Below are 26,704 nucleotides of genomic sequence, written 5' to 3'. Positions count from 1 at the left end.
ATAGATTCTCCAATACAATGCATTTACTTAAATCACGTAAAGGGTTTGTCTTAAATCAAGATTATCCGTCTTCTACAAATAAGATCTCAGCTTGAAAAATGTATGAAATGTAAAATAAACCTTGTTTCTTCTAAATTACAACTCAAAACAAGATCATTTCAGGATTGTTTGACTTAAAACCATATTTAAGATGCATTGTCTTAAAACAAGTCCTTCTATCTTGCTCAAATGTTACTTTTTAAGTAAATTTATCTTAAATCAAGTGGGAGAAGACTTTTTGACGAAAAATGAGACAATTTCACTTGGTAAGATTTTGAGTTTTTGCAGTTCTCTTACTCCAATATCCTAGAACCATCCACAGAGAGAGGAGGGATGGAATAAACAAACCTCCCCCTTTTACATGAAGGAAGAGAGGAGAGGAGTGGAGAGAAGAAACAGAGTATGTAGAGAGTATAGCCTCTAACAAAAGGGAAAAACAAATGCTGCCACACAATCACTTTAGCTAAAACCTTTGATTTTAAAATGTTAAATAGTAATCTAAACTATCTTCTCTGTACCAGTGAGGATAAGATATGACACACTCATCATTGTCAGTCCATCTCAGTTCCACTTTACTTTTGCTTTCTGTCCCCTTTGAATAGACTGTTATGAAATCCTGTCAGCTTTACCTTGAGTTTAAATGAGCAAATGTTAGCATATAGTCACGGTAATCTAAGTTATATCAGCTCAAATATCAACAGGTTTGTGTGGCCTTTTTTAAGTATCAGCTTTGACCAAGTATGGCATCACAAGCCTGCCACTAGAGACTATTTCTGCCTACTGTGTGTTGCATTATTTGTCGTCTGCCTGCCCTCATCCTGCTGATCTCTGCTGTCGTTTTCGTTGTTTCAAAAGGAGCTTCACCGACCAGCTCCGAAAGATCTCCAAGGATGCTGGGATGCCCATTCAAGGCCAGCCATGTTTCTGTAAATACGCCCAAGGAGCTGACAGCGTGGAGCCCATGTTCAAACACCTCAAGATGTCCTACGTCGGGCTGCAGCTAATCGTGGTCATCCTGCCTGGCAAAACACCCGTCTATGGTAAGTGAGCAGGGTTCATACTTAAGCCTTTTAGGGGGATCAAGGGAAAGGCGGGTCAGAAATTAGCTTTGTTCCACAAGTTATGAATCCTTTGTGCATGATGTTCATTTTTTCAAACCTTGGTCTCCAGCTGAGGTAAAGCGTGTGGGCGACACTCTCCTCGGCATGGCGACCCAGTGCGTCCAGGTGAAAAATGTAGTGAAGACGTCCCCTCAGACCCTCTCCAACCTGTGCCTCAAGATCAACGCCAAGCTGGGAGGAATCAACAACGTCCTGGTGCCTCATCAGAGGTCAGCCTGCCTTTAGTCACGTCTTATTTTTACAGTCCAGATGGGAATCTGAAAAGATGCTTGGCTTGTAGATCGTGCAGATACTTGTGTAATCATGCGGTGAAGAACAGTCCAAGCTGCAATAATCTGCATAATTATCTTATAAATGTAGCTGTTCCTGGAAATCATTTTGTTTTGGGCTTGATTTCTGAGAGTCTTTATAATATTTGCATGATGACATTTGCATCAGACAAAGATATCCTTCATAGTTTTTGAAATATGTGTAATACAGAGTTTCTGATCTGTCATTCTGTGTCTTCTTCGGCTCAGGCCGTCCGTTTTCCAGCAGCCCGTAATCTTCCTTGGGGCTGATGTCACTCATCCCCCAGCAGGTGACGGCAAGAAGCCGTCCATAGCTGCAGTGGTGGGCAGTATGGACGGTCATCCCAGCCGTTACTGTGCAACCGTGCGTGTCCAGACGTCCAGACAAGACATGTCCCAGGTAACAGATGCAGAAAAGGTAATAAAAGAATTTAAAGTCACACTAAGGTTTTCATTCTGCTGATATTCTGTTCATTTGTACTCTAAAGGTGCTTTTTGACAACAGGAACCAGGGTCTAAATTTAGTTCCAGGTAGTTGAGCTACCTCTTGCAATCCTGAACATTTCTGTCCTCAATACCATTACACACAACAGTGATCCACTTGATTTGAGCCTGATAGCATGAATGCATCTCTGTCAGCTTCCAGTGTTACAGTTTGAATAGTGACCCAGTAAACTGGCAACCCTCAGCTGACTGCAGGAACTGTACCCCGGAACTACGTGCGTTTCGACCGGAGGAACCAGGGTCTAAATTTAGTTCAGGGGTAGATAATCTCCAACCTGAAAAGACCCTGCTTGTGGTGTAGTACTTTTCAAAGGTCCTGGGACTTTCGGTTGAACTTTACGGTGTTTGTGGAGTTAACACAGTTGTTGAAACACAGAGGGAGTTCCTGGCAATGCATACTAGTTTACATTTTTATTAAGATTTCAAAATATTACTTAATATAATTTTTTTTCTGCATAAGTCACTGGCCTGATCTGCACAATGTACCTGGGACTTCAGCCCACAGTCGAAACGCAGACAACAAGGAACCTTGTAGTTCCAGGGAAAGTAGTTCTGGGGGCTAAAAGACCACGGAACTCTTGCTCGAAATGCACCTCATGTTTACTGCGCCTGTTGAAACACACAAAGGAGTCCTCAGAAATTTGTCCTTGTTTCAATCTTTATTAAAATGTCAAAATTTCCTCATCAGAGTATTTAATGATACTCCAAATACATTTGTGTGGGATGCCATTGGCTGAAAGTCACCAGGGTCGCACTTTAAACTGAAACACCGGTCGATCTCTGTCATAAATTTCACAATCCACCATCTTGCTTGAAGTCAGGCATTTAAGGCGTTTTGAATCAGCTTTATCATGAGCGCTCATCTCACTCCAAGTGTTGATTCATGAACCCATTTGCAGCACCATACAGCATGATCAAATACAGCACCTGGTGAATCTCCTTCATGCTAACAGCCTAACTGTAATGTTGCACATGAGGAAGCCTCATGTTGCACATGAGGATGCCTTTCTGTCACCTTATATGGTGAAAGAAAGGCCTTCACTTTTTTTTCTTACTGCCCTCTACTGCTCTGGCAGTGTAGTGCAATTACCATCATTGCTTCTACATTCAACACTGGCCTGATTTGCATAATCTTCATGGGATGTAAGGCCACAGTGGAAACATACACAACAACGGGCCACAGGAACCATTCTGTTCCTTGAAGAATAGTTCCTGGTACTAAAAGGTCCTAGTACGTCTAGTCAAAAAGCACCTTTAGTGATTTGCCTGTTATAGCCAAATGATCAATCCTGTAATATTTCTGTATAATACCATACATGTTAACCTACTTTTTATGTATATTTGTGCCTCTAAGTTTTCCTCCTTTTCTGTAAAATATTCCCTCTTTCTTTTGAGTTTGATTTGTCTTTGCCTTGTGTCTTCAGGAGCAGCTTTTCAGTCAGGAAGTCATCCAAGACTTAACCAACATGGTGCGGGAGCTTCTCATCCAGTTCTACAAGTCCACGCGTTTCAAGCCCACACGGATCATTTACTATCGTGGGGGAGTGTCAGAGGGACAAATGAAACAGGTATGAGATTGGCACAGTTCTGGTATAAAACACAGAAAAAGACGTGTTGTTCATGTGTCTGTCTTTCTTTGCTCCTCAGGTTGCATGGCCGGAGCTGATCGCCATTAGGAAGGCCTGTATCAGTCTGGAGGAGGATTACAGACCGGGCATTACCTACATCGTGGTCCAGAAACGTCATCACACCCGTCTCTTCTGCTCTGACAAAGCCGAGAGGGTCGGTTCACTCTGCTGTGATGTGCAATATTCACTCATTTTCATTGGTCCACACCCTTGTGTTAATCTTCCCTGATATCTTACTGATCTCACCTTGCAGGTTGGGAAGAGCGGTAATGTCCCAGCAGGAACCACAGTGGACAGCACCATCACACACCCGTCCGAGTTCGACTTCTACCTGTGCAGCCATGCTGGGATCCAGGTGAGAGACGCACTTTAACGTTTCACACATGCATTGCTGTGAAATGTTAAAGATGTAATGTTACGCCTCCTTGTGTAGAGCTCATTCTTGCACTCAAAGCTTCTTTTGTAGTTTGAAAAATGGAGCATGGATTTGGCTCATTTTTACAAATATTGCAAATTATGGTCATAAACCATCACTTCATTGGATTCCCTGCAATTTAATTCAGTGGTTGCGACTGAAATGAGGCTTAATGACAATAAACGGCATGTCTTGAATACTTCTTCCACCAATTGAATAGTTTGGCTGTTAGTTAAAATGATAAACCTCCCCAACAAACTATGAAACACTTATCCCCTGTGAATCTGAATCGATGTAAACAGTGTAAACACTGACATCATGACAGCATTCATCCAGAACAGAGCTGCTCTGTCTCAGCTCATTTAGCGGTGAGTCCAATGCTGCACTTCAAGAACCTTAAAGAAATCCCTGTAAACAAATAAAAAACACACCTCAGGCTGAATTGTCAGTTTTATCCTTTTATTGAATGAAGAAGTGATGAGTCATCATTGTGTCTGTCATCAGTTTGAGGACATTTCGAAACCTTGAGTTGTGCAGTTTGGCTGATGCATTACAAAATATTTGGATGTGACAATCTGTAGACGAGAGGCTGCACACATGTTACAAAGCTTTTGTTTGGATCCTTACTCTTAATGAGACCACAGTCTACAAACTGAACACCTTGCTGTAGTGAACAAGACTTAGACCTAGCATTTGAAACCAGAGGCAACTTATATTAAAGTATAGATCTACAGAAAGTCTACAAACGATCAAACTTCCCTTTTTCCAACCAGTGAAGTCGCCCCCTGCTGGTTCTTGTAATGCATGCAGGTTTAACGCACTCCTGCATCAGCTCCCCCCAATGTCTTTTCCACAGTAGAGCTAATGTGTCCCACAAGTGATATAATGAAGTGTGCAAACCATCACGCTATCCTGCAGGAAGTCAAACATGAGTGATATTTTAGACGAAAGTAGTCTTCTTAGCTTGTGTCAATCTGGAGTTGGTTGAACACATTTATTACCTGATAATCACATGAATTAAATACTTGATTTTGATTGGTTGAATCCTTACAACAGCAGGACAACTGGATGTTAAAGTCTTTAAATCATGTTAAATTAAATGCTTAGTTTGTATCTGTAGTTACATCTGTGTTCTATTTCACATAAACAACCGCTCACCATACATTATCTCTTACTTATTCACAAACTGTCTCCTCTCTTCAATCAATCAATCTTTATTTCTAAAGCGCCAAATTACCATAAATCTTATCTCAAGATGCTTTTACAAACAGAGCAGGTGTAGACCGTACTCTGTTATATTATGAACAAAGACCCAACATCAAGCCAGGATAAGATCCAGTCCCATCTTAGACACGACTAAGTCTGATCTCATCTTAATCCACCATGAACACAGCACTTTGCAGCATTTAGCAAGTTACAGTGGCAAGGACAAACATTTAACCAGGCAGAAACCTCCAGCAGGACCAGACTCATGTTAGACACACATCTGCTATAATCAGTAAAGCGTTGATGTCTAACGTTTGTTCCATCTTCCATCAGGGGACCAGTCGTCCGTCCCACTACCATGTCCTGTGGGATGACAACTGTTTCACTGCCGATGAGCTGCAGCTCCTCACCTACCAGCTGTGCCACACCTACGTCCGCTGCACGCGCTCCGTCTCCATCCCGGCGCCGGCCTACTACGCTCGGCTGGTGGCTTTCAGAGCCCGCTACCACCTGGTGGACAAAGACCATGACAGGTGAGGCAGAGGCACCACATGGATTTGATTCCCATTACACATTTGAACATCAAAAACCTCTTCATAGCATTACGATTATAAGTTATTAAAGTGCATATGTATGTTTACTATATGGACACATGTTGCATAGAGCATCTTTAACAAAGCTCTTGATAAGATTAGTTTTAAAAATTATGGGTTGAAAATGTTGCAGACAGCAGAGTCAGCTATGAGGATTGACTCCAGGTCGGTAGAGTCCTGTGTGGTTGCAGAAGCTCCTGATTCTTGTCTTTTATCTCTGTTCCCTCCGTTTCCTCTCTAATCAAACCCTCCTCATTGTGTCCTGCAGTGCTGAAGGCAGCCATGTGTCGGGCCAAAGTAACGGCCGGGACCCTCAAGCGTTGGCCAAGGCAGTCCAGATCCACTATGATACCCAGCACACCATGTACTTCGCTTGAGCTAGCGAGCAGCCAGTCCACCCGCGGATTCCCTTTCTCTCTCTTTCTCTCTCTGTTCGTTTATCTCTTATTTGCCACTCTCTCTCCTCCTTCTGCCACATTTCTCTCTCTCTCTCTCCTTGTAGTCTGTCTCTTTCTCTTCACACTCATTCTACGTTTTTCTGAATCTGCACCAAAGCGGCTCGTGGACGGGGGGGAACCTGCTGCACCTTTAAGCGCGGCAGGTTTTTTTGTTTCAAGGAACATTTTCCAACCAGCGTTCCCAACCGAGCCGCCTTTCAAACCAGCAATCCAGCACTGCGACTCCTTGAGAGGTGTCCAGTGCAACAAGAAGAAACAAAAAACAAACCATACACACACATATTCTACAAGTTGAGCCATTATTTTGAGTTTGTTTTTTCTATTTGAATGTCTGCACTCTTGTGTTTGTAAGATACACTGAGCAAGGGAGTGGATTGGCACAGCCTGTGTCAGCGCAGCTCTTTAGCTCTCCCAGCTAAGCAGGACTCTTATCTACTTTTACCTCAAAGCCCCTTTGGGCAAAATCTGTCACAAGGTCTTGGGTTTATTTGGGTGGCGGGGAGGGAACTCTACAGGAAAAGAGACGGAGTCGGGGAGTCGACCTTTTAAGAATGATATATATATATTTTTTCCTTTTTATGAGCGTGTGTTTTAACTTTTTCTCCTTTACCGTCTTTTACAAGCGAGGTGACCTGGGTGTCATGCCCATTACTACTTTCCTCCCATCTTAGCGAAGAACACCCAAGTCTTTATGTGCGAGTGTGTGTGAGAGTGAATGTGTGTGTGCATCTCTGTATATACATGTTCTGCTGTATGAGTGTGTGTGTGAGTGCGAGCACGTGTGTTTCATGGCTGGCCACTGAATTGTAAAGGGAAATCAAGGAGATAACTGCTGTAAATGCCTCAGATTTGTTGTTTTTATATTCACACATACAGTACATATAAGCATATATTTACATCTATAGAGCAACTTTGAGACATATGACTTAAAACAGGCCTCCCAGAGGCTGTTGTGGGTATTTGTAGCAGCCCTGAATCACGTTTTCACTGAGATACTTTGAATTATGTGTGTGTTAGCTTGATGCTAATGCTGCACAGAAGGGATTTGCACTTTTTTTTTGTGCCTGAAAACATCAGAAAAAAATCCCAGACCGGTGATTCAGACTATTTCAAGTGCAAAGTGAGTTCAGGTCTGATGTGTAGCAGTAGTAACCGTGGTCTGGCCTGTGACTGGCTCAGCATTGGGACCTGTTGAACGGCTGAAGGCATCAAACAGAGTACGGTTTTTATCAGCCCTTCTTTCCGCGTGAGAAGCAGGATCTTAATTTTCTTTGGACCTGATATTCTGAAAGATTTTATGATGACACTGCTGGACGTTGCTTTATTTGTTTTCATTTTGTAGTAGTTTCAAGGGCCGGAAACCAACCTAGTTTGTTTTTTGTTTGTTTGTTTGATTTTTGAGGTCTCCTTTGCTAACTGGCCAATTCATTGCACTGACCCGGGACGCTAGGCAAGCAACAGAGGGCACTCTCAATCTCTCTTACCTTTATGCATTTATACATACGAATCAACAAAGCAGATTTGTAAAAGTTTAATATAAGATGTTTTGTGGTTATCTTAAAAAAAGAACTGTTGTTTAGATTAGTAGTTTACCATTGATGTTGTTGTTGTTATCGTTGTTTCAATGTTGTTACTATTGTGATGAAATTTTAAGGTCGGCGGCAAAGCCAGTTCTCTAGTTACTAGCGCGATTCAGGAATAGACTTGAGTTGTTGAGGTGCAGGTTAAAGGGGGTAGAGCTTTGGGTTGGAACGTTTTCTTTTGTAGCATTCTGGTTCAAGGTGAGAAGGAGAAGAAGAAGACCCCAGGACGGATGAGTTCATGCTTCCTCGGTAGGATGTGAGTGAGTCAAATCTAGCGGCAGGTTGAGGTATCGTGTAGCACTCCAGATCTGCAGCTGCTTCGTTCGCCGCTCGGCTGGCGTCTGTTGGATTGAGATCAGATAGATGGAGACAATCAGGGATTGTAATCAGAGTGAACCTAGATTAAGGGATTTGTTCTAAAGTGGTCTGCGATAGGCAATGAGTTGAATTTTTAGACTTTTTAAAAAATGGTTTCTATTATTCTGTGTGTATTTGAAGTATACCCATCTTAAAGTCTCTTAAAGCTATTTGACCGTGTTTGTTTCATATTTTTATGCATTTTTAACACTGGATTAAATGAATTGACAATAAGCATAAGCACTGCCCTTGGACCCCCTGTACAAACACTCATCAGCAACCGCTCTGTGGCGACAGACGCCCACGTGGTGCCCCCTGGTGTTGCGATTAGAAAAATGCAGGGCGAGTTTTGGAGAAGCGGTCGACGCGCACGCCTCATCAGGGGGGGGACAGCTCAGTAAAAACGCTTTTGTAATAAACCACCCGTAAAGCAGCAGGTTTACTATGAATGAGTTTGAGCACCCGCCTGTTGGAGGCGTGGGCGTTGGCGTCGGCAGGGAAGGTGGAGGGCTGTGGTTAGGGGAGGGCGAGGGGGGGGGGACTGGGAGGGTGTTGTCCAGGCATTGCATGCAATAAGTTTTTTTTTTTTGTTTGTTTTTAAAGGGCCGATCAGATTTTCAAACATGCACTAGCTTCAACAAGCCAAACTGGCTGTGATTGAACATTCATCCGGCATCTCCAACTGAGGAATGATTTCTTTTTTAACCTTTTCAATATTTGATCCTGAAACTCCAGTCTGAGGAACAATCACTCCCTGTTTGTAACATTGCAAAGCAATATCAACCCGTTTCAAGTGTCCGATGTGGAAGAACAAAGCTATAATTCTACTCATTGTGGTTGTTGGTCTACCTTGCAATTGTGTCTCTGTACTTCTTTATTTTTTTCACTTTTAGTTATTTTATTTTGCTTGTATCAATCAGTGGGAATGTGCATTTGGTGGAATAGTTATGTAGGCTTTAGACAATTTTCTTTCAAGTAACAAAACGTAGACTTTGCTCGCCTGCATGCCAGAGTATTGTCCTTTTTTGAAAAAAGAAAAAAAACCTTTTTGAATCATATTTATTATGAAAGAAAAAAGTATAAATGCTTTTTTTTGGGTAAATGTTTATGAATTTTAGTGGGACTGTTTTAGGCTAGCAATATTTGTCCGGTCTCTCCAAGACGCATTTTAAATATTCCTACACAAATGTCAGTAATCTGGAGGTACACTCTGTTCAGGAGGGGAGGAGGGGTCGGATCTTAGCGCTGGGTTCAAATCCAAACGAGGTACTTTCTTCAAACGTGGGCCACGTTAAAGACCGAACCCCCTCTCCTCCTTCGCCAGGTTCCTGCGGGGAGCATCCACTCTGTCTCCTCGCGCCTGGTTTGTACCTGTGGCCACACCTCCTGGTGGGGGCTCTTCCTGTCTTCATGGCAACTCTGCTGACCCCTCACAAATGCACTTCCTCTTTGTGTTGGGGTCCTCATGGCATCAGCAGAGTAGGATTACCTCTTTTTAACCTTTTTAAAAAAAGATCCATAATTCTTTCTGTGCCCCAATAGAAAGAGAGCATGAATTATTTTTCAATTCCTCTCACTTTGATATATTGTTATATCTTAACGGATTTGTAATTTGACATTGTGTATTGTGTATTTTCTTTTTATTCCCTTTTTCGGTTCCTGTTTTCTCGGGGTGGGGGGGGGGGGGGGGGGGGGATTTGTTATAGCTCTGCTCTGTTTCTTTTCGTTTATGCTAGTGGTCTCTGAAGCTGTGTGTGATTGTCTCATAGCAATAGAACCACAGAGTTGGAACAGTCCGATTCCATGAATGGAATGTTCTGATTCTGTGAATGAACGGAACCCTTTCTAACCAGTTCTGAAAGGGCGGGGTTATGTTCTAGCTCCGCCCCCAGCAGAGGGCCATTCACTCGCTGTTATTGCTATTATGTGACATGTTCAAATATGTTTTTTTTTTAGCCTGCAGGGAATTCTTGTGTTAATGTGCAAAGTAATAAATTGGTATTTTATGCCCATGACAAGGCGGTGTGTTCCTTTACTTCACTTTATTATTATCAGTCTTAATGACACAGAGGCCTCTGTGTGTGTTTGTCACTAGATGGCATTCTTTGCCAAGCTAAATGGGATCACATGACATGACTGACAGCAGTTAAACATTAATGATCTATCTCCTCACCGTGACGTTCATCTGAGATCAACTTTATGAGGCATGAAGGAATCAGAGCACTGTGATGCTTTTTCACAACTTGTCTTAATCAAAATCTGACTATGTGTACCTTTAAAGCTCCAGTGAGGAATTTTTGACTGGTTATCAAACAGAGTGAAATTAACACTAGTGCCTCTGTATGACCTACAAAAGCAAACAAGAACATTGGGAACAAAATTTGGCACTTTCTATTTTGTAATTTTTAGAGTCCGTAACCTCTGAGGGGGTAGGTGTCAAACCAAACCACGATTTATGCAGCAAGTATTAACAGTGAGTGACCGATTTTACAGTTAATCAAAGAAGGAGAGGTCAGATTTTGTCAGAAAACACACAATAAGCAAAGATGTAAGAGGAACTGTTTCGTCCACAGGGGGCGCAAAAATCAATATAAACAAAACGTTTCTTACAGGAGCTTTAAATAAGCCCATGACAAAAACAAAACAAAGCACAAACTCAGTCCTACCTTTTAATAGTAATAATAGAACCATAATGTTGATGATGATGATAATGATAATGTATTTTTATAGCACATTTTCATGCATGTTAAGGGCTTCACAAAAACAAAGGCAGGAAGGTAGTTGGTAAACAGACAAATTAAATAAAACCAACAGACATGAAATTATAGGTAAAACATGAACAAACACAAGAACTGTCTTGAGTAGGGAAATAAAATGAGGGACCAAGTCTGCAGGCTATTCAAGAGTTTGGGGGCTCTGACAGTACAAGCTCCATCACCTTTGGTTTCCAGTGTAGACCTTGGAGCATCCAGCAGAGCACTATAAGAAGATCTCAGACTGCATCCTGGCTCATAGGGGGATGATAGCTTAGAAATACAGGAAGGGACGAGTTCATGTTGTATCTTAAATTTACACTGAGATTATACTCGGGCATCAGAATCAGAGGAAACCTTGAAGAAAGTATTCAATCATGACATTTTGAATTACATCATAAAATGTAAAACAGGACTGGTGACCCGTGTTCAAGCAAACAAAGTTGTGCCTGAGTCCAATTTTGAATTTAAGTATTCTCATGTTTCTTTTTTTTTAGATCATTAATGTTAGTCCACCTACACATAGGTGCTCCTCGCTGAAATATTGGATATTATTTAAATGTTTGCACTATGTAAAAAAAATACTAATAATTTGAAAATCACAAGATAAATAACAAAAAAAAAATGAATTTTATTGACGGCAGTTTTCTAATCAGTCAATATGACTTGATGTTGAACATTATCATTTAACTTAAGCTTTTTGTTAAAGGATTGCCTTAACGGTATATAAGTAATAAGGGCATGTATAATAAGATAATATATTTATTTATCTTTTTTATTCAATGCCTCTATATATTTAATTTGTGAGTTTTTATAAAAGGTAAACACATTTTTTCGGCAGGGGGAATCTTTTAATTCAGACCACAGTAAATGTAAACGACTGATATTTTGATCCAAACAAATTTCTTTCCATGGCTGAACTTTTGAAGGCAGCAGAATCCATAAATAAAAGTTGAATGCCCTCAAACCTTAAATATCTAAGTTATATGAGAAGGTCTTCTGTAACATTTGTCCTTTCACAGCTGACTCTGGACACAAAGCTGTGAATGATGCGATGGCAGCATGTCCCTCCCTTCATGGTGCCTCAGGTCAAAGAGGTCACGCAGTCAGCTGATCTGGGATGGGAAGAATACTAGTATGTGTATTTTTTGTTTTGGGATGGAAACATCTTTTAAAAAGGGGGAAATGTGGGGATATCAACTCAATCTAAACAACATCTCAACTTCTTCAACACCCCAAAGCTTCAGCAGCAGCAGCGTGCTCCTGTTTATGACCACCACAGTGCAACAGGCACATCTGTCTGTTCCTCCATTCACTCAGGATTTTTAACCATCATTGGTATGTGTCACCTTCCTCTGCTTCCCTTTGTGTGTCATCCCCTCTCCTCTCCTGTTTCCTGTGTCCTGGCTGGTTGTCATGGCCACCGTTACCAAGGCGAGCAGAGGCGACAGAAGAAAGGGAAACCCGAACCACAGATCTTGATGCCGTGATATTTAATTCATCGGCACAACGGCACGCCAAGGTTCAGCGTGATGCGGACGGAGCTCGGGTTGTAGGGGAAATTTCTGAGTATGAAGACAAAGAGGCACTGTCAGATCCTTCTGTTACATCCAGGGACTCATGTTTGTTTGTTTGTGTTTAACCCTGTCATGCTTTTTTAACCAAATATGAAAAGTAAATCCCCTGATTTGGGGAGGCCTGTTTTTTTTTTTTTAGCATTAAATAGATAATAAACCAGATGATTTAGACAGGCATGATTCTATCTGAGCCAAAATTGTCCAAAGCCTGATAAAAATAACACCCCCCCAAAAAAGTGACCAAGTGTCTGAATTTGGGTCCATATCTCACCCTCTACCTTTTTATTTTAAACGTCTTAATGAATAGTAAATCACTTGATAGAGACAAGTCCATGTATTTTTTGCCAAAATTTGATGAAAATTACATGAAAAAAAAAAAAGAAAACCAAAATATGTACTAAAAGTGTCTGAATTTGGGTCCTTCTTTTATTCTCGTTAAACATCATACTGATTGTAAATCACCTGTTGTAGTCATCCAATCTATTTTTTGCAAATTTAGTAAAATGTGATGCCGATAATATTAAAAGAAGACTAAATACAAAGTGTGACATAAGTGTCTGAATTCGGGTCCCTTTTCCACCCTCTACCTTTTTCTTTAAACATCTAAATGGATAGTAAATCACCTGATAGAGACATGCCTGTGTATTTTTTGCTAAAATTTGATGAAAATAACATGAATAAAAACAGATGAAAACGAAAATGTGTACTGAAAGTGTCTGAATTTGGGTCCTTCTTGTTTTCCTGTTAAACAACATACTGATAGTAAATCACCTGATGTTTACATGCCTGTGTATTTTTCGTGCCAAATTTGAATGGAAATGAAATGAAAAAGAAGACTAGACCAAAAAAATTGTACCAAAAGTATCTGAATTTGGGTCTTTTTTCATCCTCTGCATTTTTCTTTTGACATAATATGGACAGTAAATCACCTGCTCAGACATACCATCTATGTTTTGGCCCACATTTTGTAAAATGTATTGAAAATAACATGAAAGAAAAGCTTAAACCAATAAGTGTAGTAAAAGTGAATGTGGGTCCATCTTTCACCTTCTTACCTTTTTCAACTATATAAATATAATAAATCACCCGATAAAGAGAGGCCTGATTGTGTTTTTCAAAATGTTGTAAAAGTAGACAAACACATGACATTTTAACTGACATTATAGTAAAAGAAATGATAATTTAAAAGATTTTTTTTTTTCTGAATTTGGGTTCTTTTCTTTCATCAGTGCACAAAACTGCTTGAAATCACAAAGACCAGACTTGTTTCGACACCTGTGACCTGTATATTTCACCTGTGGCTTTTCAGCTTTTCACAACAGAAACAGAAAACTCTCTAAATGCTTCTTTTGTGCAGCTGTTTTCTCCCTTTATTCAGAGACAAAAACAAGTAAAGTGAAAGCTCGTTTCAGTGAAAGCTCCTTTAAAACACACGGCAGTTTGTGTGGCATGAAAGCAAAGTGTGTAATCCTCATCGTAGAGGCCCCCCCACATGTTGTCTTTGTGTTAACTGATCCACCTACGGACGGCTCTCCATCCTCGCTCATCCATCCCTCCCTCCTTTTGTTGTCTCACCCTCTTTTACCCCCTCTCTCTCTCCTGCATCGCTGTTTTTTTTTCTCCCCGCTGAGGTTCAGTTTTGCTTTTGCTGTTGGACTGAGGATGTTTTTTTAACGCAGAAGTGTGTTCTGATTTGGTTTTTACACCTTTACTGGATCCGTTTGGACTGTGTTGTTGCTGTTAAAGGAGGCGGTTGGGGGGAGGGTGAAGTCTGAAGTGGCCTCGGTACGGCTTGGACCCCAGCGCTGCTTTATTGTTAATGAGGAGGCACTTCAGCCAGCAGCAGCAGCAGCATCTGAAAGTGAATCCTGTCTGCTATTTTCCTCTGTGAATCTGTGATTCTTTTTATTACAAACACAGATTTATACGCTTTTATTCTGCAAAGTTTCATGAGAATTTTTTGGAGATATCAGCTCAAGAAACAACTGGATTACCAGCTGATGCTTCTCTCTACAGGATGTTTGATTCACTGATTCCTTGTGGACTAATCATTAGATTTCTGTCGACCAAGCGGTAACAAGTGAGGATTTTTATTCAGTGTAATCAAGCATCTGAGCCCTGCTGCGACAGGATACACTCAGCAGCATCAGTTGCATTGAAATCCAAGTATCAGGTTCTATCAGTCTGATCCGCTTAGGTAAGACTACACCGGGCCGAGGCTGTGACACTGCAGCTCAAAAACTGGACTCCTGAGTTTGACCCGGAGCAAGAGACAGGAAAACTCATCCAGCAAAAAACATAAAAAGCCTGGCTCAGATCCATTTCATCAACAAAGGCCTGGACGGTGAAGCCTGATCGATCGGGCTCCTGCAGGCTGCCACAGGTGGCTGCACAGCTATCGGCTACTCAATAATGCATTGAGTCCAGCTCAGGAATGAAAGGGAGGAGAAAGTGTGCGAGAGGGTAATCCTTTGGTGATTGTGTAGAGAAAACGAGCGGGATAACGTGGTGAATCGAAGAGGACACGTGGAAGTAATATGAGAGAGCAGATGTTGAAGAGGAAAAAGAAAAGAGAAGAAAATGGATGCTGAGACAGAAAGTTTGGGGTGAAGAAAGTAGGAAGTTTGAGCAGAAGGAAAATAAATAAAGTGGAAGATTGATTTTTTCTTTTAGACTGTTTGTGAGGAGTGAGCAAGCTTCTTGGTTTCCAAAGAAGTGAATCAAAGGAGAGGACTTTAAGGATATAAAGGAGAAGAAGAAGAAGCACAACATCAAGGCCATCATGGTGAACACAGGTATGCAGCTGATCAGCTTCACCTGCGCAGTGACCGGCTGGATCATGGCGATCGCTGTCACCGCTCTCCCTCAGTGGAAGGTCTCGGCATTCATCGGCAGCAACATCCTCACCTCAGAGATAAAGTGGGAGGGCATCTGGATGAACTGTATCTACCAAACCACAGGTCACATGCAATGCAAGACATATGACTCCATGCTGGCCCTGCCTCCGGACATCCAGGCTGCCCGCGCCCTCATGTGCCTGGCCATCTTCATGGGCTGGCTCTCCTGCACCGTGTCCTGCTGCGGCATGAAGTGCACAACCTGTGCCGGGGACGACCGCCGAGCCAAGGCTGGGATCGCGCTCGCTGGTGGCGTTCTCTTCATCCTGACTGGCCTGTGCGTCCTCATTCCTGTTTCCTGGACCGCCAACACGGTCGTCCAGGATTTCTACAACCCCAACGTGCCCATCATGCACAAACGAGAGCTGGGAAAGGCCATTTATCTAGGCTGGGCGTCTGCAGTTATCCTCATGATCAGCGGGGCCGTGTTGAGCAGCACCTGTCCACTCATGGAGAGAGGGGGCAGGTATCGCAGGGGCTACATTGGCCGGAGCTTTGCTAATTCACCTGCGCCAGATCCCCCAAAACCCATCACATCCAACAGTCTGCCTTTAAAGGAGTACGTATAGGAAGAGGAGGCGGGAGGGTCCTTTTAAACTTTGTAACTCTGGTTCTTTTCAAAAATACCCTGTCACAAGTCTGTTACTTTAACGCTATGAAAGACATATATACATTATTTATGAAAATATTCAACCTATGTTTTGCTTATTTTGTATCTCTTTTTAATGTCAAACATGTCTGCAGTAATAAAAACATTCAAGTTTGTTTGAAATGTGACTTTTACTCACAGACTGTGTAAAAGAAGTGGACCTAGCCTCTTGGTTTGAAAAGTGAAGCGAATGTTGAAGTACCTTAAAGCTGGATTCTTCCTAATGGCCAGCAGGGGGGTGACTAAGAATGACACAAAGCGCTGTCTATCCACAATTTCTGGCACTTCTGGCCCCAACAAACCAATATGGTGATAACAAAAATGCTCATTCCAGGGTTTTAAGGGATCAGTGTGTCTCATGAAGGTGTTTACGTCCACTTCTTCTATACAGTCTCTGCTTTGACCGCACTGAGATTCAAAGAAGAGCCTGAAGAAAGCCTGTGTTGAATCACAAGACGTACATGATGACAGTGATGATGGCTTCTATGATGGCTTGTGTTGTGATGATTGCAGTGATTTACATGAGCAGTTTATATTCTGATGTCAATGTTACCTTCTGATCTGTCACATAAAGCCTTCACTGAGTGTTCCTACATTCAAAGTGTGAAATAAAACAGGTTTGTAAAAGCTTGCTTCACTAACTGTTTTGAAGTTGTCTTTATCATTTTGTGTACTAACTAGCTAAAACAAATATGTTATATTTGTGCAATGTAGTCGAGCAATAGTGACTTCACTGTGTCATATATCAAGTCCAAAGTGATGACAGTGTCATCTAAAAAACTCCCAATTCACGAACATGTCCAGGCACGTTCACACGCAAAACAAACGATCCAGTCTTTGAGGTTTGCGTGCATTTGAACAACACTCCTTTTACAATCCCAGTCTTCTGTTTCAGTTACAGGTGAGTTCCACTTACAATGATCTTTCTTCTGTCATTGGGACTCAACAAAAAAGGAAACTTTGCAGAGTATATCTGAAAAACAAAGACAGAAGAAATTAAGTTTAATATTTATTATCAAAATTGTATAAATTCTGGCTTTAGACCTAATCCATTAATCCAAGTTCATCAACACATTATATTTTACTTTAAAAAATACATATTAAGTTAAAGAAGGTCTTTATTAAAATTCTCTTTCAGGTCACTTAAAGTGTGGGCCACATTTCAGTCAACATATGTTAACTCAAAGAGATTTAAAATCAAAAACTGAAACATGGACAAAGTTCACACATCATGAAAACACATATGATAGGAGGTATTATAAGGTACAAAGACATTATTTTAGGAATTAGTATAAAGAGTGAATATGATAAGATTTTATTTAAACTATTATAAAGTACAAAATAATAAGACTGATTCTGAATCAAGTGTTTAAAAAGTCCAACACACTACATTAAACATCAAAACATGGCTTTTTTGTGATCTTTGCTTTGGTTTTGAATTAACAAATAATAATGGAGCAAACATTTTTTAAGTTATGTTATTTAAAAGCTTTTATGGGGAGTAGAGAGAGGGGGAAGACATGCAGGAAATGGCCAACAGGCCGGGAGTCGAACCGGCGACCTCTGCGACGAGGACTGTAGCCTCTATACGTGGGGTGCTTAGACTGCTAGGCCACCAGCGCCCCTGATCATACATTTCTAAAGGAAAATATGATGGGATCACCCTGACTGTAATAATCAGGATCAGGTAACATCACCTGATATCACAACTATTTCATTGGTTCTATAATAAGTATTTGATTAACCCACAAAATCTCTGTATCTTACAAGAATCAACCTCTCACATATGAAGTAATAAGTATTATGGGGACATTAACATGAGGTCATATCAGACTGTTACCTGTGATTTGGTCTTCAGCACTGGAAGACTCCATTGATTTCCATCTTTTGGGAGCATTTTCTAACCCGGACAGATCATCCGCTCTGACTGTCTGCAGCAGAGCCTTCCTCCTAAGAAACCTGAACATTTGAGTCAAGGAAACTTCATAAAGACCCAGAGCACACAACAAACACAACCTGACACTAACATGAACAGAAAGGATACTGCTGTCGATAGTGACGCTCTGCATCCTGCAGCCACCCCAGCATGTCTGAGACAGACGGGGCGGTGGCTGAGCGCTCTGTCAGAGCTGCAAGATCCAGGCTGTCTGAGTTCTGCTCGTAAAGCTGGAGGACTGCAGAGACCTGGTTACTGATGGAGTCTCTGACAGACTGCAGAGAAGACCTGAGGGAACAACAGATGGTTAGATGGTAAAATGTTAAAGGTGTCCTGTGTCAGAACTCAATATCTGGGGCTATGGGCATCAAAATGAACAAACAATTTTGGTATTTCACACTTTAATATTTACTTAAATATTCAATCAGTAGCTGCCTAGTAGTTTACATTTTTATTGGCATATACCAGAGATATACCACTGTTGTTTTATTAACATGCCAGGGTCAACCTTAATGATAGTATGAGAGTGATAAGTCATACGCCACTTCAACAGGGGTGACACATTATCTAATAATGGATCAGAAACTGCAAATAGGAGCATCTCTTTATATCAGCCATGTTTTGATCTCAATGTCTCTTCAAATAAGGGGCGAGCAGAGGTATGTTGCCCATATTTTCCCACACTGATCCCTCAGATAAGCAGCCCTGCATCTCTGCTGCACTTACAGGTGATTATAAATCAGTTACACCTGCTCACTTACCACCTGTGTCTGTAATATTCTACAAACTGAGAGTTGCATCTGCAATACATCCTGACCACAATGTCAAATTTTGGTGGCACTATTTAATCAGTTACTCACATCTTCTCGTTGAGTTTGGAGAGCACTGTATCCGTGGCTTGCAGGAGCTTAAAACGCAGCCTCTCCTCCAGCTCAGGAAAGTCTCTGAGCGGTGTGTTAGAGATCTGGACGTTAGAAAGCGCTCGCGACTGCTCTGCCAAGTTCTCCAGGGAAACCATCAGAGGGCTACACTCAGCCAACACGCTCTTCCATATCCTCTGGTTGTTTTCAAGACTTTGGAAGCTTTTCTTCAGTGCTTGATGAAGAGAAGGTAAGGCAGATTTGGACATTTCTGGCGCTGATTTTAGACATCGGGTGACTACAAATTAAATACAAAGTGTGGGAAAATATTATTCCCTTGTATCTCAATATAACAGGTCAATTTGGGGGCAAATCATCCTTTTACATCGCTTTAAATAGCCCGTAGAAGAATGGCGATAATGGCTGCTAAAATATCACATTTCTACCATGTTGCCTGGACTCTCTTCCGGTTAGCTGATGTAAACACTGACGTTCTGTGCTGTGATTGGTCGAGAACTGGTTTTGCGTGACGTATGGTATAGAAACATTTGATTGGCTGCCTTCTGGGATGGCTCCGCCCCGCGCGAGGATTTGAAAACTGCTTTGTGGAGGACGGAGAAGTCGAGAGCCCGAGGAAGAGCAAACAACCAGGTAAATAGTTATTTATACAACAAGGATAACAACTGATAGAGTTAACATTCGGTGTGTTTTTATAAATGCTTATGTATTTAAATATTAAGGGGTGTTAAGCGAGTTTTGCTAGCTGCATGGTGAGCTAGTCACCTTGCTAACTAGCTTAAAAAACTGACGTTAGCATTGACCATTAGCTCACTCATACATTCGACGTATAACCCACCACATGAAGATGGATTCCTTTTAAAACTCTCTCGAAACGTACATGTTTTACCTCTTTAAAGTTACTTGTTGACATTTATGTCTCTTTTTTAACAAAACCGTGGTGAATGACTTCTTTTCGCAGCCATGGCTCCAAGGAAAAGAACCACCAAACAGCGGAAAAACAACCCGAAGACGGCCAAGCTCGAAGCCTTCCTGGAGGATTTCGACAGCGAGGGTAAATATAGTTGTTAAATGAATTACATTGCACTTTAAAAAGCGTTGTATTAAAAAAACTGAATACAAAATATCGATTTCAATAAGTTAAACTGACTGAAAGTTAGGTAAGCTTCCTGTATTTATTGCTGTACTAGACTGAAGGCCTTTTAACAGTGTTATATTCTTACAGAGCCCGACAGCATTAAAGGGTGACACACGCACATTTTTATACTAAAATTAGATTTTGAATGATTAAATGATATACAGAAATATATCTTTTATATTAATAATATAATATATATTTTTTAAAAACAATCCTCTGAATATGGTTATTACAGTAATTAATCTGAATCAGAAATACTTTAATTATCCCTGGGGGAATTAAGTCATTAAAGTTGCTCTTATATACAATAATTAAGATTATGAAATAATATGAATAGAATAAGTAATTAATAAGATATAAATACAAATAAAATGAAAATAATGATAAAAGTATGTACAGAAGACAGAATAAGCTATGTAGGAAATAAATGGTTGAAGTCCCCTGAGATCAGGAAGAGGGCACTCTGGAGGTCTGGCTATGGCAGCTTTGAGAACATTGGACGCTGTAGTTGGATTGGCAGAGGGGGATGTAAACAGCTACAGTAGTATGACATTTGAGATCTCCCACAGCGCTCTCAGTGCTATCGTGGACAGTCTGGAAGCCGCCAATGAATATCCAGATGCAGCCAAGTTCCGTGAACCACACCATGCTACATTCCTGAAACTGCATCTGACTCCTGGCTAGTCCTGTTAGCCTGTCCATCTTATAAGCCAGAGATCTCACGTTGCCCATGATGAGAGAGGAGAGACAAGGCTTCGGTCTCCTCTCTATAAACCTCCATCTCCTTATACCAGCTCTCCTCCCTCGTAGCTTATGCCTCCTCTGCCTCCACATGTCCCAAATCTCCAGAGCTCCTCATACCGGGATCAGGATATGCGCCAGGCCTAGCATTGTATAGTTTAAGCAAAACACAGACAAAGGTTGACACCGCACAAAAATCTCTGTGTAAAATGAACTATACTCTACTACCAGAGGTGGAAAAAGTACACAGCTTCATTACTTAAGTCAAAGTTTAGATCCTCCTGGTCAAATATTACTCCAATACAAGTAAAAGTTCAGTCAAATTATTACTGGGGTTAAAGTACTGGAGTACTTGCTTTTAAAATACTTAAGTATTCAGAGCACCTTTTGTGATGGCAGTCAAGAATACGTAGGAGTACATTCTGTTACATCATGTTTAATTGGAAACCATTACTTGAAATCTCTAAAAACTATACCATGGAATAAAAACACAACTTAGTTTGAAATGTTCATCTGGAAAGAAACAAATGTTACGTAGCTCAGCACATTTTCTCAGGTTGGACAGTGAATGTTTGTTTGTTTGTTTGGGCAGAGTGGGAAACAGGGAGAACATTTCAAACGATACATATCATTCTTCATTTCAAAATCCTCTGACAGGCTGAAAATATCGCCATGGGTGCTCAGGTGGAGAATTATAGCCATCATTACCACCTCTAAATGAACTGCCTGATCTGAGTGAAATTTAATCTGTGTTTGCTCCACGTTCAACTGTGGAGACGAACGATATACAAGTATGACTAAACCACTGAGACAAACAGAACTACACAAACACATTTCACTGTCTTAGAGGTCAGATTTCAGAAAAGAGAAGGGAATTCATGAGCTGACTTCCAAGCAAAAGTAGTGAGTAACTAGAGTATTGATAGAAATGTAGTGGAGTAAAAAGTACAATAATTGTCTTCTGAATGTAGTGGAGTGACAGTAATACGTTTCCCCCAAAAATGATACTCAAGTAAAGTACAGATACTCAAAAAACGTACTTAAGTACTGTACTCAAGTACATTTACTATGTTACTGTCCACCACTGTCTACTACAGAGTATTAGGACCACATGAAAAAAATATATGGTTGTGAGAATGGAGTCATAATATTATGTGAGTAAGGCAGCAAGACATAAGAACAAAGTCGTCTTCTTTTTGAATAAAGTTTTAAAATACAGGAAATAAGTCCTTAATTCAGATTTTTGTAAAACCTTTCACTTCATCACTTTTATACAATACCTGTAAGCAACTTCACAAGATGCTCTGTCATATTTGCGCAGGAAGCCGGCTGCTCTTTTGATATTCACCTCTCCACTTACATGCAGTCTAATCACAGCTTAAAACGACACCCTATACTCCAAAAATCAAGACTGTTTTTCTCATTATATTGTAACTTTTATTTCTATTCTAAAAAATAATCTTGTTGTATGCCAACCATATTCTCCAAATGTTATTTTTTTAGACCATTTTCACTTTAAGGTGGGTCTAATACTCTTTAAAATTCCATCTCACTGTACTTCTGTTTTTTAAATATTTTTTTGCAAACATACGTGGCTACACTGATAAAACTGTTAAAAGCTGAGACCGTCAATGACTGGCTTATCAAACCTGCTATTATGCTAATGTTGTATTATAACAGATGCATCATCATGTAATTCAAGTTATTAAGATGAAGCTGAGGCAAGAGATGAACTTTAATACTGCATCATTTAACATCCTTCTGTTTTCACAGTGAAGACCAGAGTCGGACAACTGAAGGAGAAGCTCAACCAGCTGCTCAAAGATGTTGACAACAGCTACAACATGGCACTCATCAAGCTCCCCAAGGCTATCAGGCAGACTGCCTGGCTGGACCACTGCAGTGAGTTGACTCTAACTCTCTTACTGTAGACAATCATGAGGACACTTTCAATCAAATCATGTCTATAGATTGGGTATCATTTTATCATAAGAGTAGATATTATTTGATCTGGGTGTATTTCATGATCAGAGATATAAAGTAGGCCTTATCAATAATGACAACATGTGTACTCTTATCTCTGCAGAGGCTGAGAAACCTAAGTCACCAGAAGTGGATAATACAAAGGTGAGTTTCTTTATTTGTCTACGTAATACCTTTTCAAAAGTTCCAGGATGTGTTAAGCTTGTCCAGAAATAACCCTGTTTGGCGGCAAACATCAAATATATGATATATGTGTCTGTTCTTGTCTTTCACAGAGAGAAGAGGAAGCTGCTATCGTTGAGAGTGTTGTAGCGGAGGACCATGCAGTCCTTCTGAAATCAGTCAAAAAAAGTATGCCCACAACCAAATTCTTTCGACACTGTTGAGGATTTAAAATGTGCAACTATAAATTTAATATTTTTCATTTTATCTACACATCGCAGCATACAAGAAAAAAGGTGCATCCAAATCCGGGTCAGATGATGAGAACATCCCGAGCACAACAAAGAGGGTAATAACTGAGTTTCATTCATACATAAGAAGACAAAACACGGAGTTGATTATTTAAGATGTAGCATGTTTTTCTTCAGCTTGTTAAACATGTTTTCTTTGAATTCAGGGAAGACCAGCAAAGAAACCTCCAACTACATCAAAGAGAGCGAAGGCACTGGCTGTCAGTCAGCAGAATACCTCAATCAGACGGTAGGAAACCTTCTCTGTCTCTCTACTTAAAACGTATCACTGAGAGTATCAACATCCTTTGAATATGCGTTTGTCTGGGTTCAGATCAACCAGGAAGCCAATGATTACTCCTGCTCGGAGTATGATGGATTCTTCTCTGATGATGGGTGCTACCCCTCTGGTCACGCCACGCTTTGACCCAAGGTAAGCAGGCCATTTATCAGCCATGCTGTCTTTTAAAGGCTTAATAGAGATATGGGTCAATGTGAAAACTTTGTTCTGCTTTTCATAGATTTTGTTGTATAAACTGTTCTTTGGGTAATATTAACAAGCAGTTTGTAAAACATCCCACTCAACATACCCCATAGTACACACACTCAGCTGTGTCTGCAGTATATGTAGCCGAGCATCACATCCAAGCAGACTATTATCACTATAGTGATGAGGATTTGTCTTCAGTGTTTAAGTTTCATAAATACGACTTTTATAAAAGGTGCATTTCGACCAAGAGTTCTGGGGTCTTTCTGCCCCCAGAACCCCCAGTTTACAGGGTCACAGGATTATCTACCCCTGAACTAAATTTAGACCCTAGTTCCACCGGTTGAAACGCACGTAGTTCAGGGGTAGAGTCCCTAGTTCAGGGGTAAAGTTCCTCCGGTCGAAAAACGTCTAAAGTCAGAAATAAGTTTAAGAAGTTGCTTTTGAATGCACTTACATTGTGTTATTGTTGAATAAACTAATGCACAATCCAGAGAATTAAGTAAAATATATTCAGCCCAGCACCAAAAGTTACAAGATTGTCGGCTGCATTGATAATTTGGGATTTTATGCCTCTTAAAAATGACGTCTTAAAGTCTTGTATCAGTCAGGCTCTCATTACAGCTGCACTATGGAAGCTTTTCAGTTCAAATACTTTAGCTAGTTACCCTGACTCTGCACAAAAGAATCTCTGGAGACATGCTCTCTTCACTAACTACCTCTTTTGAAATCCCTCCGTAATGATGCAACAAGTGCAATTTCCTCTTAAAATGTGTGTTTGCTTTTCTAAATTGGAGACACAATCCACAGTGAGGGATTTATCACACTCACTGTACATGCTTCGTCTCCTCAGGCTGCCCAAGACCCCCGCTGTGAGAATCCCCCGCCACAAAGAGAGGGTCTACAGCATCTCGGTCAACGGCTCTCCCATCGCTGCTGGAAACGAGGACATAGTCATCAACGTCCCCATCGGCAACGGAGAGGTGAGGCCGGGGGAGACTTTGGGGTTCTGGTGTCTGAGGCTGGGATTCAGGATGAATTAGACACATTGTTTAAACCAGGATTTAAAACAGAAGACAGACTCTTATTGATGTAAGGCAGGCGAATTCACCAAACAAATCTCCTCTTATGTGTTTATCCAGAGTGTTCAGCTGTTGGCCAGTCAGATGGACTCTGTGGACCTGTCACTGCTGGATGAAAACGCTCTGAGGAGCATCAGACTGCTGCAGGTATGTTCATATCTTTAGACCTGCTTTGCTACATGACTCAGTTTCATATCTCTTTTCTTACACTTCTTCTTCTTTTTCCTCTCTGACAGACTCGCCTCACAACCCTGTGTGGAACATCAGAGTGACCCAACACCTGACGCTGACTTGTACATTACTTTTATCAAATGTTGTCTCTATTTGAAAGCTTTGCGTCCTCCTGTATGACACAATGCCACTTTTTTTTTACTGATATGTGAGATTTTAAAAGATATATCACACACAGGTCTCTTCAAACCAAACACTGATTGGAGTGTATCCAGTTAGTGAAAGCTGTCAGATGTATAAATGCGGGTGGAAATGTGATATCTTACTACTTTGTGAATATTTTCTAGTTAACTTACTGACTTCACCTCCTCCACACAGTCATGTCTGCTTCTTTTTTAAGCGTTTTGAGCTCTTGTGTGGAACTCTGTCTCATTTTAGCATAGTCTTTTATTCATGTTTGCTTCAACTTCAGCTGTGTTTACTGTCCTTGAAAGACCTTTGACAGACCTGTACTCTTCAGATATATTTCAAAGTTGATTCTGCATCTTCAATACAAGCATATTCTACTATTTTTGTCTGTGTTACATGGTGCTGTTGAATCATCCTGTGTTTTTAGAAAGTAAATCAGCTTGAAGTTATATTTTTAGTCCAAATTCTTCTTCTTCTTGTACAGACTTTAAATCTTTCTCTACCTGTAAACTGATAAAAGATTTAGACCACAGCTCTACATTTGTGTCATGAGGGTTCTTTGGAATCAAAATGTGCTAATCCATAAATCAGGGTTCCCATGCGTCCTGGAAAACCTGGAAAACGGTTGACCAGCTTTCCAGTACTGGAAAACACCTGGAAAATGGGAGAAAAAGTCAAATGTCCTGGAAATGTGTGTTGTCCTGGAAAATTATTCCAACATGACTGTATGCGACCTGACACGATTAAGAAAACACATCCTCGTTCATTGAAAGCTGAGTGAACGCTGTGCTTGAAGAGACGGCGACATAGACCGGTCCGGCTTTTCTCCCTCACTTTGTCATAATCATGCATTCACAGAAAACAGGGGTAGGCTATATTGTTTATGTTTTATGGTAAATTAACCTTGTGGAGTGCTCTTGAAATTCAAAGAGTCTTATACTTAAGACAAAGAGTGACAAGCGGAGTCGGGCAGAGAGCTTGGGGATCTGTGCCTCACAACTTTCCCTGCTGGCTGAGAGCTCAATTACTGTACTGTAGCTAGTAGGAGTGCAACTCCTGATAGTTTAAAAAAAACGAACAAGAAGAGTCGATCAGAAACTCCACATTGTAGACATTGCTGATCATAATAGACATCGCCACGCAGGAAGACAGTTTAAACTTTTTTAAATCTCAGAGATCTCAAATAAACATTTTTATTTGAATGTGACATTTGCTTTGTTTTTATATTACCACTTTGAATATCCATGATAAAGCAGGTATATTTTGAGTTGAGTTAAGAAACCTTTGTGGCCATTTTTGTCATTCAGTTCTATTTAGGTCATTTATGCACTGATCCTCAGATTATTATTATTATTTATTTATTTATTTCAGTAAGGCAGCTTCCAGATTCCTTTGCTGCCTCTTTTGTTTTTTACTTAGCTAATTTAATATTTTTTGAGAAAAGAGAAAGCTGAGATGAGAGTTGCCCATCATTGTTACTTGGTTGCACTAATAAAGTGCTTTACATCTGTGGTTGCATTATTCTAAAATCAATTTGCCATAATTTTTTAAGCATGTAAGAGAGTATTTCATAGATA

General features: G+C 40.6%; 4 protein-coding genes across 7 annotated transcripts in view; 3 read left to right on the top strand and 1 right to left on the bottom strand.

Moving 5' to 3' along the window:
• ago4 (argonaute RISC component 4) overlaps window positions 1–10,209 on the top strand; it is a 32,166-nt gene extending 21,957 nt beyond the window's left edge. For 2 of the 4 annotated variants that reach the window (XM_034704557.1, XM_034704556.1), the window contains exons 12-19: window positions 895–1,079; window positions 1,210–1,369; window positions 1,679–1,850; window positions 3,379–3,522; window positions 3,602–3,736; window positions 3,836–3,937; window positions 5,537–5,736; window positions 6,065–10,209. In XM_034704557.1, the coding sequence (XP_034560448.1) occupies window positions 895–1,079; window positions 1,210–1,369; window positions 1,679–1,850; window positions 3,379–3,522; window positions 3,602–3,736; window positions 3,836–3,937; window positions 5,537–5,736; window positions 6,065–6,173 (1,207 nt within the window). In that variant the 3' untranslated portion in view covers window positions 6,174–10,209. Of the gene's footprint in view, window positions 1–894; window positions 1,080–1,209; window positions 1,370–1,678; window positions 1,869–3,378; window positions 3,523–3,601; window positions 3,737–3,835; window positions 3,938–5,536; window positions 5,737–6,064 lie in introns of all 4 variants that reach the window. The other 2 variants (XM_034704555.1, XM_034704554.1) reach the window with 1 other exon arrangement.
• Window positions 10,210–14,378: 4,169 nt separating this feature from the next.
• On the top strand, window positions 14,379–16,851 carry LOC117827813 (claudin-4). The gene has a single exon (XM_034704628.1). The coding sequence runs from the start codon at window positions 15,307–15,309 to the stop codon at window positions 15,988–15,990; it is 684 nt and encodes a 227-aa protein (XP_034560519.1). The 5' UTR covers window positions 14,379–15,306; the 3' UTR covers window positions 15,991–16,851.
• On the bottom strand, window positions 16,121–19,361 carry c19h1orf109 (c19h1orf109 homolog (H. sapiens)). Its single transcript, XM_034704631.1, has 4 exons — window positions 18,867–19,361; window positions 18,115–18,294; window positions 17,911–18,029; window positions 16,121–17,043 (listed from the first exon to the last, which is right to left on the bottom strand). The coding sequence occupies exons 1-4, from the start codon at window positions 19,133–19,135 to the stop codon at window positions 17,003–17,005; spliced, it is 609 nt and encodes a 202-aa protein (XP_034560522.1). The 5' UTR covers window positions 19,136–19,361; the 3' UTR covers window positions 16,121–17,002.
• Window positions 19,362–19,461: 100 nt separating this feature from the next.
• Window positions 19,462–25,665, top strand: cdca8 (cell division cycle associated 8). Its single transcript, XM_034704618.1, has 11 exons — window positions 19,462–19,517; window positions 19,846–19,938; window positions 22,537–22,665; window positions 22,850–22,890; window positions 23,022–23,097; window positions 23,190–23,257; window positions 23,366–23,448; window positions 23,533–23,631; window positions 24,539–24,668; window positions 24,828–24,914; window positions 25,004–25,665. The coding sequence occupies exons 2-11, from the start codon at window positions 19,848–19,850 to the stop codon at window positions 25,037–25,039; spliced, it is 840 nt and encodes a 279-aa protein (XP_034560509.1). The 5' UTR covers window positions 19,462–19,517; window positions 19,846–19,847; the 3' UTR covers window positions 25,040–25,665.
• Window positions 25,666–26,704: the final 1,039 nt, after the last annotated feature.

The sequence above is a fragment of the Notolabrus celidotus genome, chromosome 16, assembly GCF_009762535.1.
Source record: "Notolabrus celidotus isolate fNotCel1 chromosome 16, fNotCel1.pri, whole genome shotgun sequence".
NCBI classification, from domain to species: domain Eukaryota; kingdom Metazoa; phylum Chordata; class Actinopteri; order Labriformes; family Labridae; genus Notolabrus; species Notolabrus celidotus.
This window is presented reverse-complemented; position numbering and strand designations above follow the sequence as displayed.